Here is a 14447-nt window from a genome sequence, read left to right on the forward strand (position 1 = left end):
CCTTAATGCATCTATGACTCTATGATAATATTGGGCTTGCCATGTTTTGCAGCTGAGACACTTCTAGGAGGCCCAAGGGGCCACTTCACAAAGGCTGTGGATTTGTGCCACGCTCTCACATTCTCTCTCCACCCTGCCCTGCATGGGAGGGCTGACCCGGGCTGCTCTTGAAGCATCAGAGAGTACTGAACAACATCTCTAGCACGTCCTGCCCAGCAGCCTGGAAGCAAGGGAAAACCTCGCAGGAAGGGTGACTGCAGTGGGTTTTCCCTCAGCTTCCTGCTTTATCTGTGTATTTACCCTCTGGTGACTTTTGAGTCTCATTTCTTCCCTCCAATTGCTCATTCTCACAGCAGGAGACGGCTACCTTACCCCTAAATGCCGCAGAGAGGAAAGCCATCCTGGCTGGAAAGCCATCCCCAGCTGTATGTTTAACTACTTAATCGTGACCAACATGGGAAGACATCCTGCCAGAAAATCCTGCCTGCATTTCAGCGCAAATGGAAAAATATGGGGAAGGATTAAAATACACAACTGAATGACCCCCAGAAGCTCCTTTCTGCTAGCACCAGTGACTCAGTTTGTACCAGGGCCTGCAATGCATCAGCCGAAGCCAGCTTCCACCTGAAATCACCAAAACACTATTTGACACCCACTGTCTTGGCAGTTAATTGTATTTATTTGTATTACGAGTGTTAAAGAGAACCAAATGGCAGCTGGGGCCCTGCAGGGCTTGCAGGCAGCCTTGGCTCTGTATAAAACATAGCTGTGCTTCCTATATGCAGCCTGGGGTAGCTTGGTTTGATTCATGACTCTCTTCACTCAAGCCCGATTCTTAAAGATATTGTCCCAAATAATTCTAAGAGAAATGACCCAAACAGCCTGCTGTATTATTATCCTATTGAGACACCACTCTTTCACAGCCCATCTAACTCACACCCAAAGCAGGGCCAACCACAGCCCAGATGCACCCACACGCATGACATGAATGACAGTGATGCCCTCCAGCCCTGTCTGTGAGCCCAACCCCTCTGCAATGTCTGAGTCTAGTTATAGCACAAAGCTCCCCATGCTGGGTGGGAAATGCTCCCTGCAACATGCAGACCACCAGGGAGGAGTCCTGCAGTAGTTTCATGCTCCACTTCACCTGGGGAAGTGGTTTTTTTAAATGAGATTAAGCATCCGTATCAGTTTTCCTGATGCTCAAGATAGCACAGAGTCATATTTTCCATGAGAAACCTCAATTCCACAGGAAAGCAAGGGAGCAGTCTTGGTCTAAATGGCAAGTCCAATCCATTACCACAACTTAATGCCATAACAGAGAGAGGAGGCAGAAAACAAAACACAACAGAACAGCAACCCTCAACCACAGGACCTCACAACATTCATGTCAGCCATAAAATACCACAGCATTGAGATACTCTGGAGAGGTGATCCAAGAACCTAATTCAATAGAAATGCACTCGCCTGCCAATGGGTATTAATGCTGCAACAGACAGAGCCATGCTGGTGAACCTTTTGATAAAAGGCCATTTGGCAAAGTTCAGAAATACGCTTAAGATATATATGTGTTTATTCAATAGTAATTAAAACAAAACAACGGGAAAAAAAGAAAACAACATAAACCTCAAGCCTCCCTTTGTCTGAAACCAGTAACAAACCGTTGCAACCAGTTGCAAATCGTGTGCAAATCAGATCTATATATAGAAAAACTGCATTAAAGGGCCCAGCAAAAAATGCCACTGGAATTATTTATTGCTTACAATTCACTTTTGGAAGGTGTGGGGGATATCTGGCATGGCTTGCAACCAGAGAACACCTTCAGCCCTGGCACCTTTGCACTGTGGAGGTCTCAAAACCTCCAAGCAGAGCAGCATTGAGGCTGAGGATGTCACTCCCTGGTGCGCATCCTAAGGGCAGGAGACACCAATACTCCAGGAACGAAGTTAGGCACTTTTCAGCCTTTAGCTTTCAATCAGGTGATTGTGAAAAAGAGATGAGAGGCTTGAGTGAAACACTGGCTTCCCAAGCTCCCCTGCTTTTGATCAGCTTTTAGCAGCACCAGGATCAATACTACAACATCAGGAGAGAAACGGGCCATGAAGCTGTGGAGCCCTGGCAGATAAACCTCAGCACAGACCATCCTGTGCCAGCTCCAGCCCAGAGCTGAGTTACGTCAATGTCTGCACTGCTGGAAGTTCCTCAGCAGTAAAGTGCACCTGACCTCAAAGCCCTGCAATGCTCTGCATTTCCTTCATTGCGAGCCTTTATCAGCATCTTCTTCCTCAGTTATTCCTCTTTCCTAGACATGCTCACAGTCTCTAAGCAGCAGACAAAATTCAATAACCGGAATTATTAGTCACAGACTTGTCTCTGTCCGTAACATTCAGAAATCACCCTGTCCAAAGTTTCCTCTCTCAACACACCATGGCAGGAGAGCTCAGCAGACCGCACTGCTCCTGCAGCCCTTGTGTTGCAAGCACTTGGCTTCAGTGTTTGAAACCATCACACAAACCCAAGAGAAGGACTTTACCCTTGCTAAGTGATTCTCTGCAGCCTCATTCTTATCCCTTAGCAAATCTGTTCACTGTTTACACTTCTTCTCCACTGATCTGACTGGAATAGCACTTGATTGACACCTCCAAGAGCATCTCTGTCTCGCAGCACCTTCCCAAGACACTGAAGTGCCAGCATCCTCATTTCTGTTACGAAAATTGAGATGCTGAGAATCCCAAATCACCAGCCACTACTGGAAACCCTGTGTTCAGCATTTCATTACAACCCACCTCCGTTCTGAACCAATACACTGTTTAATCCAGACAGACTCACCATAAGCTCTGGGTATGTTGGCCGTTCTTTGGAATTCTTCTTCAAGCTTTAATGGAAAGGAAAAAAATTGTTCAATGTTATAGTCTGCATGAAAGTTAAGCAAGCCCATAAGATCACACTGTGACAAAAACAAGGCTTCAAGACCCTATAGAGTAAGTTCAGCCACTTATCTATACACTAAACAATCAGCTTAGGCACTGAGGTCACCTGCAACCAATACAGCCAGTGCTCTAGGTCCCGGGTCTGCAGACACCCTATACAACAGTTAATGCTCTGCCAGTTGCTGGTGTCCAAACCCAATTGGTTTTTTGGGTACTATCCAGTAGGTCAGCAACTACAGGCATGTCTGCAAACTTTGGTTGGGAGTGGTGACCGAATGGCTCCAAAGCACGTGTACAACTATTTGTTTATCAGCCCGCTGTTATCAGTGGGGACGGTTACATGGGACATCCTTTTTTCTCCTCTCCTACAACAGATGGCTCTGGAGAGTTGTAGCTGGAAGTTATTTTGGTTTCCCTCCTGCAGAAAATAGTTTTTTAAAAGACAGGACGTAATCGCTACTCACTTCCTGACAGTGTATTTAGGGGAAAGACACTTGGAGCAACTTGAAAAGATCTTCACACACGTACACGTCGGTGGCGGGGAAAAGGTGTCACACTGAGCAAAACAAAAGTGAGAACCTCAGTGATGATAAGTTGCTCCTCTGCTGGGATTTGACGGAGCCCAGAGGAAGCAGAGGACACACACTGAATAGATATTTCCTGCTTGCTGTGTGTAGTGGGCTCGTGTTCAGTGTCATGTTGTGAATGAACAGAGGAACCTAGTAACGATACGTGCCAATATCGACGAACTGGAGGTACGGGATGTGTCACATCCTCTGGGCTGAAAAGCAACCCAGGCTGAGATGCTAAGGTGAATTTCAAGGTTGGGTGTGTTCACAAGCAGGATTTGGGTATAGTCCTCTTAATTTAGACCCTCTACAAACAAAACCCTTGTTCCCAGGTTACTAATACCAGGAAATTTGTTGACACTTTACTGATACCTATATAAATCTTCGGGAACAAAGAGCGTATTTGGATCTGATGCTAGCTCAGACATCCCAGAAACTTTCCTGTGTTACCTACAGGTCATTAGAGCTGCACCACCCCATACAGCAGATGGTGCAGTTCACCCTGCCACCTGCTGAACTACGGATAGCCTTAAACCAGTCTTTATACACTGACTTGATGTGACCTGCTCTGCTGTCAGAAGTTCTGACTCGGACAGCACAAAATCACTACAATCCACAACCAAAATACACTCCTGATTCCATGCAATTCTACTGGGCTTGAGGGATCTTCAGTGATCCTAAATGGTAGGATTTGCAAAGAGAGAAAAGGCCATATACCCCACAGAGCATGAGCTGTCAAGATATAAGTGCTGCTCAGCAGGGTCATTCTTCTCACTGCAACTACCATAAACAGCTGAGGATTTCTTGTTCCTAAATCAGCCCAAGGCAATAGCTGCAAGACACCATGCTTTCAAATGCAAAATATATGCTTCCATTCAGTGGGGAAAAACAGCCTGCCTGGCACAAACAGGCAACTTTGCAATAACAAGCAGTGAGCCAACAGCACGGGAGATAGGCAGCTGGTCCAGAATCCCAGCGTGGGTCTTGCAATAAGGGTGGGCATTCTGCAAGAGGGTTTTTCCAAGCCAGCTCCCACCTCCAAGAGACAAATAGCAGTGTGGGTGTGTGCAGGTATTCCCCAGTGAGGGTTGGTAGAAGCATGCAGCAGAATACAGGGACCTCAAAAACATGTTTGGACAGAGTCCAAAGAATCTGAGTGTCAGTACTTAAAGTCCCCAGGCAGGAGTGGCTGATAATCCCTTTCCTGGGTCACAGCAGAGCCGGTTGGGCTTCAAGCCCTGACACTGGCAGCTCGGGAACAGGCTCACATTTCTGTATTTGTCGATCTGCCGTCCTTTCTTGGCTGCCCCGCAAACCACCATCCACCTGCCAACTTGGCAAGCAAGCGGATGGCACTGCAGAGCCTGGAAAATACAAACGCCTCCCAGGCGGTTTCCAGGGAAGCTGGAGGGAGAAGCAGTCAGGAGCCGCGGGGCTGCTGCCAGCTCTCTGTGAACCATACGACGAGGGCAGCCGTGAGTCTCCTCGGATGCTGGGAGAGCCTGTGCTTCCACGCAGCGCTGCCGGCCTCCAGACAGCGCTCATCTGCTCCAGCCCTTTTCCTATGATACAGCCAAATTCTCCTGCTGCTTCCAGCTCTGAGTCCCAGGGAAAGCAGAGCAGCAGCCGGAGAACCCCAGTAGCGGGATGGCTGTGGATGGGGCCATTGCAGGGTGAGCTCTGTGCTGTGCCTGCCCTCAGTGCTGCTTCCCTTGGGAGCACGGTGGCAGGAGGACATGGACATTTCTAGGCGCTGCTCACCTTCTACATTCTGTGTTGCCAACCCTGTGCTGTTCATACTGAGACAACCAGCTGAGAAATCCTCCTTAATCCCTCCCTCCTGTGTCCTCTAAAAGGCTGAGCCGGGTCCTTAAGCCAGGGAGGCTATCACAGCCACCATCACCGCACCAAGGACGCACAGTGCCAACCCAGTGCCTAAGCCCAGCACTGCTCAGCCCCCGTCCTGCAGGTGTGAAGGCACAGCCCTCACCCTGAGGGGTTATAGTCCACAACCAGGTTGTCCCCCTGATGTGGGGATGGGGACAGCACCTGCCCTGCTCAGCCTCAGCTGGCTGCAGCCTGCAGGGCCAGGGGAGATGGGTAAAGGATGGTTTGTTTACCATTGCGAGGTAAAATCGACGAACTCTGCTGAGAATTTGTCTGCTGGGAGCTGCGGCGACGGCTCCTCCACCACCTGCTTGAGCTGCTGGAAGGGCGTCCCCCAGGAGTCGTAGGGAAAGCGCAGGATGGCCAGCTCGATCTGAGGAGACAGCACCCAACCTCAGCTCAAGGAGACACCCCACGTCCACCCCATAGGATGTGACAGCCTGTGCTCCCACCCATGCACCCACACCACCCATGTAGGGTTTTTTGGCTCTGCATAAATACGTGGCATCTCATCACCCCACCTGGCCTCAAGGCATCACAACTTGTGTTTTATATTCCCCAAGTACACAGGGAAGTCCTGAGGAGACCCAGCAGCCTCCATATTCGGTCCTCCCCATTGCCATACTGTTACATGTCACTGGGGAGAGGATTCAGGTTAAAAAAAACAAAACAAAACAAAGCCATATTGCAAAGGGTACCTGTGCTATAAAAAGGCAAGTCGATGGCCTCCCCCTAAACACTGCATCTACTGGTGTGCAATAGGTATTATCAACACCCAATGCCTCCTCCTCTGAGAAGACTTTACTGAGCACTCAGTGCTGGGAGTGCTGTTTCAGATTGGAATCCAACCTGCTGCACAGATGGACACTATTTCCTTAGCCCATGCTGCCATCTTCCGGCAGCCTGAGGCCACCACAGCACAGCTTGTCCCCATCAGGGTGGCATGCTTCAAGGACAGCCACAGGTTGGACACCCAATGGTTGGCCAACGTTTGGACATCCCCAGGGACCAGTCCTGCCATGCCAATGCATCCAAAGCAGCAAGGACTTTGCAAAACAGCTCCATCCCACTTACCCTCGACCTTATCATATACTTGCTGGTATCTTGTAGAGCTGTGTACCCCTTCCCACCCTACTACATTCCCAGGGAACCACTGCCATCAGTGTCAGAGAGCTATGGAGAGGAAAATGAATACACAAGCCAAGCCTCCAGCACTGCTGCAACCCCCAGATTGCCCCACCATTGTGATCTCCCTACCATCGTGATGCCCAGGCTCCAGATATCAGATTTGACGCTGTACCCCTTCTGGTTCAGCTCCGGGTTAATTCTTTCAGGCTGCAAAGAGACGTAAAGCAGTTAAGAAAGAGGGATGGACCCAGTGCAATGCTTTTACCCAGGGCTTGCTGACCACAGAGGGGTCTTTCAGCCCATGCTGCAGCTTGCTCCCTTGGCCATCATGGCACCAAATGCAACCCTATATCCATGTCAGTAGGGGCAACAGTGAAATGGGTCACCATAAACACATGGTACCTGCACCAGGGAATGGGGTGATGCAGCTGACGCAGCACATCTGGCACAAAAAGGCCTCAGTTCCTCAGGCCTGTGCTCACTCTGTGTATCCACTCCACAGAAAGCAAGTCCAAAGGAGTGTTTTCCTCCCAGGAGAATACTGTTGTCCCCATAGGGCAAACGGCTAAAGTGCAACAGGGAGTAATTACAGAGCCTTCTCCAAGGTCATGGGGAGGCAATAAGGCAGCAAGAAGCTGTGCCCAGGAGACCTGATTTGACCTGTGAGATCCACCTCTATCTCTGCCCCTTTACAAGCAGTTTCAGGGATATGTCTTCCAAAACGAGGCCTAAGGACGGTCTGATGGCTGATCCTTCCCCCTTCAGGATGACCTGACACCCAGGCTCATGTTCCTCTGGCTGTCCTGCAGCAGCTTGCACATGCAGCTTTTCAGCAGCTCAACTTACAGCCATGTAGGGTTTGCATCCTGCATCCATGGTTTTAGCAACCGAGTCAACGAGGTAACCGCTAATTCCAAAATCGCACATTTTCACCTGCCCCTGCGTATTGATCAACACGTTAGAGGGCTTTACATCTGCAAGAAGGAACACATAGCACAGTCACTGTCACGCATGGGTGGTTGAGACAAGCCAAAAAAGCCAAAGAGCTTCCTATCAGCAGAGGGCACCAAAGGTGCCCACACAAACCCCCAGCATTGCACACACAGCAGAAGCCCAGCTGGCTGCATGGACTGCACATAAAGGCGACTGCCTCGTGGGCCTGTTGCACGTCCTGAGTGTGTCCCTTCACTTGCACGCTCCTCTCACTGGTTTGGGGAGGTGGGAAGAAATCCTGTGTTAAGCCATTATATCCCAGCAAGCCAGGGATGGCCACAGACATCAGAGCACTCAAAGGGAACAGCTCTGCAGAGCTGGAGACATCTCTAGGGGAATGTCTGTGCAAGGCTGGAGCACTGGTGAGCCCCCAATGAGGCTGTTTTCTTGTCAGGACAAGGAAAACCCATAGGGCAAAGATGACAGGCAGACAGGAGGGAGTGCATAACAGTGAGGGTCACAGTGGAAGAAGGAAGCAGTAAACTGAGATGAGGATCAAGATTTCAGAAGTGGCCTCTAAATTTAAAGATCCCAAGCTTGAAGGCAGTGTTAACAGCAGCAGGAGTGTGGGTGCTCCACACCTTATGGAAATCAGGCGAGCGTCTCAGCTATTTATTACTGCTAGATTTATCTGCTTCCCATTACAGCCTTGTAATCTGTGGTGCCTTTGTGTTTGCATAATGGTGGTTATATTCACCATCAGCAAGGGAAATTAAGGCACAGAAAGAACCCAAAAGTGATATCCAGCTTGGAGTACAGGAGCTTTCCTGCGCAGTGGGGAATCCTCCCTGCCTGGGCTATTCCCAGGTGGAATTTCAGCACAAAGTCCATTTGCTGATCTGACTTATATGCTGAGCACAGACTTCTATCTTCTCTCATCCCAGGACTGATCCTCAGTAGGGCACAATCTTGACACCCAGAAATAAGAGGTCACTTCTGCAACAAGGTTGTCTACCTACATGTGATGAACTATGAAAAAGAAGAGCTGAAAAAGGAGACAAGAAGCTGCTTTGTGTCCTGCTCTTCAGAACTGAGTGGGTTACAGATTATTAACAACCACTCTCTCCTCGGTGTTTTGCAATCAAAAGCCTCAGGTAGCTGAGATTCTCACCCATCTGTTATTATCTCAAAATAAGACAGTTTTCAGTGGAAATCAAACAAACAAAAATCCAGAAGCTGAGCAGCATTTTTCCACCCACTGTGAACGACACAGAAGGCAGAACTCAAACTCCAGCCACACACACTATTATCTGCAGTACGTGACCACTTGTTGGAGCTGAACTTTGGACACCCCTTGGCCCAGCAGTCACACTCCAGAGGGCTTTTTCCTCCACATGACAAATTGAAAATGATCCTTTAGAAAGAAAGGGATCAAGCAGCAATGCTGCAAATTTATTTCTTTCGTGGCATCCATGAGACGCAAAAAGAGAAATGCTTAAAGAGAGTATTGAAGAGTTCACTTGAAGCTATGTTCTATGGCTCTATGTTAAGTATGGAACACACTGCCCAGCTAGTCTTTGGGGAAGCCCACAGAAGGGGATGGGGATGGTTAGGTCACTGCCAGAATGGAGAGGCCCGCAGAAAGCCTGATCCAGAGCACAAGAAAAGTCAGAAGAAAAGTCTGCTTTAATTTTGCAGAGGTGGTGAAGCACACCATGGATTCAGACTACGGACTAGGGAAATGTAGTCCAGAGCAAACAACCCTTTCTCTGCCAACACAATCAGGCTGGAGCCCACTTCTCCACTCCGGCTCCAGCTCCAGCATGGAGTTTTTAAAGAGCAAATCAGCAGACATTTCTTCTGATGTGGCTTTTGCTAGTCATAAGAGAGAGCATCTGGGGTACTTTGGGAGCCCTGCGCCTGGCTGCGAGGCCAGCCCTTGGGAGGCTGATAGGACAGACAAACAGCAGCACAGACTGGCTCTTACCTCTGTGGATCACGGAGAGCTTACTGTGTAGATGTTCTAGTGCTTTTACAATCTGAAAGAACAAATCTAGAGTGAATCACAGCTGGCAGCACTGTGGTGGGGAGATGATGCTGACTGCCTTCCCCCCCATCCTCACTGATCCTGCCTGGAGGGAAGGAGCTACGTCTCTCCTGTGTCCTGCACCCTGAGGTGACAGAGGGTACCCAGGGATCTCTCAGGGTGCCAGAATCCTAATGGGGAGGTAGAGGAGCTGTGGGGTCCTCCCCACACCCAACACTGTGCCACCTCTTAGAGGCAGTGTGCACAGGCAAATCTGGGGGTATTTATGGCTTATGAATGACATCACCCAAGACCAAATACTGGAAGCCACCTAGAAATGTCCATATGGGCTGGCTTGTGGTCCTTGCCCAGTGCAAACACTGCTGGGAGGCTGGTGATGCAGGACTTGGCTCAGAAAAGAAGCATCCTTTTCCTTCCCTCCTTGCCCTGCTCATACTCACAGAGACGGCTATTTTCCCTAAGATGTCCTCAGGAATCGTCAGGCCTTTGTCAATGACATGCTTGTAGAATTTGTCCAGTGAGGTATCCATCAGCTCCATGCAAATCCACACGTCTCCCTGGAGGATAAAAAAAAGCAAATATCTGCCAGTGGAATGGATCACCCTTTCTTTTCATGTCCAATCATCTTCTTTGGCACTGTCCTTTGCTGTTCTGTTTGCCTCTATCACCTAAAAGTCATTCAGCAAAACTGGGCTGGACATTCCCTTTCTCATCTCCCCAGCTTCAATAAGTGCCATCCACCTTCCCTACCATTTAAGGTTCGTTTTCTTCTGTCTCTTCCCAAAGCAGACTCTCTGTAATTTAGGATTCTTGAAAGTTATCAGGACTGAGGTTCTTACGTGCTCAGCAAGAAATAAGTGTAAATGACAGACCTTCAGCTCGAGGTTGAGCAAATTCCAATTTTACCATACCTCATATCTAGTTTAAACCCTTGCATTTAGAGCAAGCCCAGGCAATTCAGAGCCTAGAAGAGAATCCAGCATAGTCAATGTGCAGGGTGCCATACCTCTCGGAATAGTGCTCCATAGAAAGTGACGGTGAAGGGGCAATCTACTGTCCTCATGGAGATATCTAGATCCATCAATAACCTCTTCTGCTCTTGGCTGTTCACCGTGGCTCGGATGCGCTGGAACACAAAGCAGTTTAGCATTGTCTGGCAGCATTTGTCACCATGCTGCTGCAGCTGATGGTGCCCAGGCTGGCCACTGTGCCTTGACATCATGCCTTCACCCTTTGTCACACCTCTGTCACTGGCACATCCCAAGCACAGCCACTCAAATGCCTGAATGTCCCTTCCATACCTTCTTCACTTCTCCCATCATTCTCAAAGAGGTCTTTTGCAGTATGGTGAACGAGAAAGGAAAACACAGAGCATGGAGGCCCTGAGAACCCATCCCAGCATCAACAGCAAGGTCTAGTTGCAACACAGGAGCTAAGAATTTCCTTTCAGTTTGCTCATAGCTTCCAGTTCTGCATCTTTTTTTCTTTTGCCTTTTTCTTATTCTGAAAGGAAATTTGAGCTAAAACTCAGTCCTGTAAAAATTGGCCTTTCCCAAGGTACAAATATTCCCATGACTGTTTCCTTAAGCTGCAGGCTTATGAGTCAAAGCTGCTGTTATGAAAACTTTTCATAAGAGCATCAACAAACCTGTCGTGAAGCAAGACCCCACTGCAGCAGACAAAATGTGGAAAAACAAAAAGCCAACAAAAATTCCCCATTCCGAAGAAAGTAAAACAGCACCAGCTGAAGAAAATGATCTTATGCGACTGAATTTGCAGCACAGTCTTCTTTATAAGCATTGTGCAGAGGTCTGAACTGAGGGTATTTTCATGCTAGAAAAATACATGCATACTTGAAAGAAATGATGGCAAATTGTTTCTAAAATGATGCCTGAGCTACAATTCGTATCATTCTTCAACACACCCTTTTTTTTTTTGTGAAATGGGGTCCAAATCTATCAAATATATGAGTCAGCACTCCTTGCCTCTGAGATGAAAGAAGATTCCAATTGGGAAGAAGCTGACCCAGTCAGGCGTGCATCAGAACAAGCAGGACTAGAAACGCACAGGGTGAGAACTGTGTCCACACACAACACACACACAAAGCACGGAGGGTCACTCTACCTTCACTGCCATGATCTGCCCACTAGGCATGTGCCTCATCTTCTCCACCACCCCGTATGCACCTCGTCCCAGCTCAGAGATGGGCTCCAGGTCATCGGCTTTCACCTCGAAGTTCTGCAGGGAGAAAGCAATCAGCAAGAAGACGGCTGCAAAGAGCATCATTCCCCTATAACCTAACCCTGGAGCACGGGAATTGATCTCAGTTGGGTACCTCATCATCTGCTCCATGAGGCTACGAACAAAACCACAGCCTCCAGCAGCTGTATGGAGGATTAACTACTTCACGGTAATAAGAAGAGCTCTGGGATGGGTGAAGGAAGAAGTGCTCCGTGGTAGGATGCCACCTGCATCCTCCCACCCCTCACCTGCAGCCTCCCCATCCTTTAGGACATTAGATGGAAAACCCCACAGCAGCCTCCCCCCAGGAATTACCTTCAGTTTGCCTGTTTCTTTTCTTACATTTCCTCCTTCCACCTCCTCCTCCCCCCAGCAATCAAGGAAGCATCTCTGATTCATTTCAAGGCTTATTTCTTCAGACCTGCAGATGGCCCAAAAGCCAACCGAGTGTGCCCCAACTCTAAACCACAAAGGATTTATTTTCTCTAGCCTTGGAGGTCTCCTTCTGCTGGCCTTACACAAAGGATGACTTTGTTTGGAGCCTTGCATTTTAACCTGCCTTTCTCCCTTCTGCTGCAATACTGTGCAGCAGCCCTATTTCTTTTTTTTTTATTATTATTGTTATTTTATTTTTTGCTTATTATTATTTTTGGACCTTTAAAATATGCTCTCGCTACTAAAACCAGCCATTCTGTTTGCTGAACGCACCACCACATCAGTCAATCATCCTACAGAAAGGAGCTGGTTATAATGAACTGATTCACAGCACATAATCCCACACCGCTTTTTGCCTGCGCAGCAGAAAAATCCTGCAGCCCAACCCGTGCAGGCACGGGCCCATACACTGCTTTACTGTGCTCAGGCTCCATCCCCTGCACAAGGAGCCCTCCTCAACATTTCTGTATGATTTAAGCATCTCTGACTGCCTGACACTGCTGCTACTGTTCCATAGGACCCTCTCCAGGAAAGCACTTTGACGTGCTCCGAGCTCTTCAAATTAGCAGGGAAGTTTAAAGGGAGAAGGGGAAAGTGGATTTCTCCAGGGATTGGGGTCAGTGTAGGAAGATGGGAGAGCATCCTAAAAGACCTTAATAAGTGATGGGTCCATGGGAAATCCAAGCCATGGCACACTGACATCTCTGAGATAACCACACATCTGCATCCATAAGAAAGCCTCTCTTCCTCCATGCACAGAGCACGGGGAGTGCTGGGATGGATGTTCCCCTTCCCTGGGACTGCAGGGAACAGGGATTTTCCTGGAGCTCCTGCAGCAGCAGAGCTCTGCTTTGGGCTGCACCTCTGTGCTCCAGAAGCATCTCACACTCTTGCCCACCTCCCAGCTCCTCCCCATGCCATGGAAAATACCAGATCCAAAATGAAAGAAAAGCATCCAAAGATAGACGACATAAAATACCGCTGCATTAGTATTTCACTTCATAAATTAACTCCCTGACACTGAGGCCTATCTTTTGCACCTAATAAATTTATTGCCCAGCTTTCAAGGGTTTCACTGAATGCTGCCGGGCCATTTTCTCCCATCTAAATAGCTGTCTTTGGTTTTGGGTGGGTTTTTTTTCCTGCTGTGTTTTTATAGCATCAGGTGGACAGGTTTCCATGCTGTCAGAAGGATTCACTTCCAGGACAGGAAGATCTACTCTAAGTTAAGACCCTTGAGGAGAGGGCCTCTAGTATTAGCAAAGGGAAATACTTTGGATGAAGGCTTTAAATCAGCAAAGCAGATGAAAAGGAGAGTAAAATCTGCTGCTAGCAGTCCCTTGGATTATAATGGATATTTCCAGGGGATTAGCTGCACCTTATCCAGGTCAAGGCAGGAATTTCCAAGGTGGAAAACACAAAAGGAACCCAGTAGTAATGGGTGAGTGCTTGAGTATGGTCAGTATCAAGGACCACTAGCAGGGCATTTTGCAGCTGCACATTTAAATAGCTGGTGTGTGCCAACCTGCCCTATTTTGGCTGCAGTTAAGCAGGAAGCAATGCCAGCAGCAGCCTGCCTGGAGCAGGAGGGTCATCTGTCCCCAAAGGTCTCATCCTCACCATAACCCCCACACTTACCTCCTCGCCAATAGAGATGCAGGCTTTGGAGTCTAGATCCCTGGGTGGCCTGCAGGAGAGAAAAGAGAAATGTTCCTTAAAGGGCCTATTTTCCCTCAATTAGTATTTACAACCTCCAGGCCATCCCCTTGCACAGCAAACCAGCAGCCCTCACACCTAGCGGGTCTCTTAGCTTTGCTGGATCAATAGACACAGCCAAAGTCCACAAAGTCATCCCAAAAAGGTGTCAGGAAAGCAGCTGCTGGAGCTGTTCCCCATGTGGGAACCCAGAGATGTGCTTCTCCAGCAGGCTGGGATTGCAGCCTGGTCCTAGGAAAGGCAAGTGAGGTGACAAGCACCAAATCTCTGTCAGCCCGTATGAAATATGGACTAAGTGGGTATAAAGGTCAAAAGCAAAAGCTGGTTTCCATTAATCCTTTCCAGAAATAGCAAAGGCAAGATGGGGAGGGCTCAGCTTCTCACCACATCCTTCACCTTCTCCCGGGGAAGGGAAGGTGCCAGCTCTGCACTGCCAGGGATGGGGCTCTCAAGGAACACCTTGTTTCCAGCATGCAGAACCGACTGTCTTTGCCAAAAACATTGCCCATGCCATGGACAGAGCCCAGGATCTAAGCTGACCTGCCCTAGTGAACACAAAAA

At 48.6% G+C, this 14447-nt stretch overlaps 1 protein-coding gene across 1 annotated transcript in view; it reads right to left on the bottom strand.

Annotated features, from left to right (window-relative positions):
• Positions 1–14447, bottom strand: part of MAP2K6 (mitogen-activated protein kinase kinase 6) — a 41677-nt gene that overhangs the window by 10315 nt on the left and 16915 nt on the right. The window contains exons 3-11 of the mRNA XM_015879960.3: positions 13809–13857; positions 11619–11732; positions 10501–10620; positions 9935–10051; positions 9435–9486; positions 7361–7488; positions 6644–6721; positions 5620–5759; positions 2830–2875 (exon numbers count right to left, since the gene is read on the bottom strand). Coding sequence (XP_015735446.1) covers positions 2830–2875; positions 5620–5759; positions 6644–6721; positions 7361–7488; positions 9435–9486; positions 9935–10051; positions 10501–10620; positions 11619–11732; positions 13809–13857 — 844 coding nt within the window. The remainder of the gene's footprint in view (positions 1–2829; positions 2876–5619; positions 5760–6643; positions 6722–7360; positions 7489–9434; positions 9487–9934; positions 10052–10500; positions 10621–11618; positions 11733–13808; positions 13858–14447) is intronic.

This window comes from Coturnix japonica, chromosome 23, assembly GCF_054131305.1.
Source record: "Coturnix japonica strain WE chromosome 23, WE-NBRP24, whole genome shotgun sequence".
In the NCBI taxonomy this organism is placed as follows: Eukaryota; Metazoa; Chordata; class Aves; order Galliformes; family Phasianidae; genus Coturnix; species Coturnix japonica.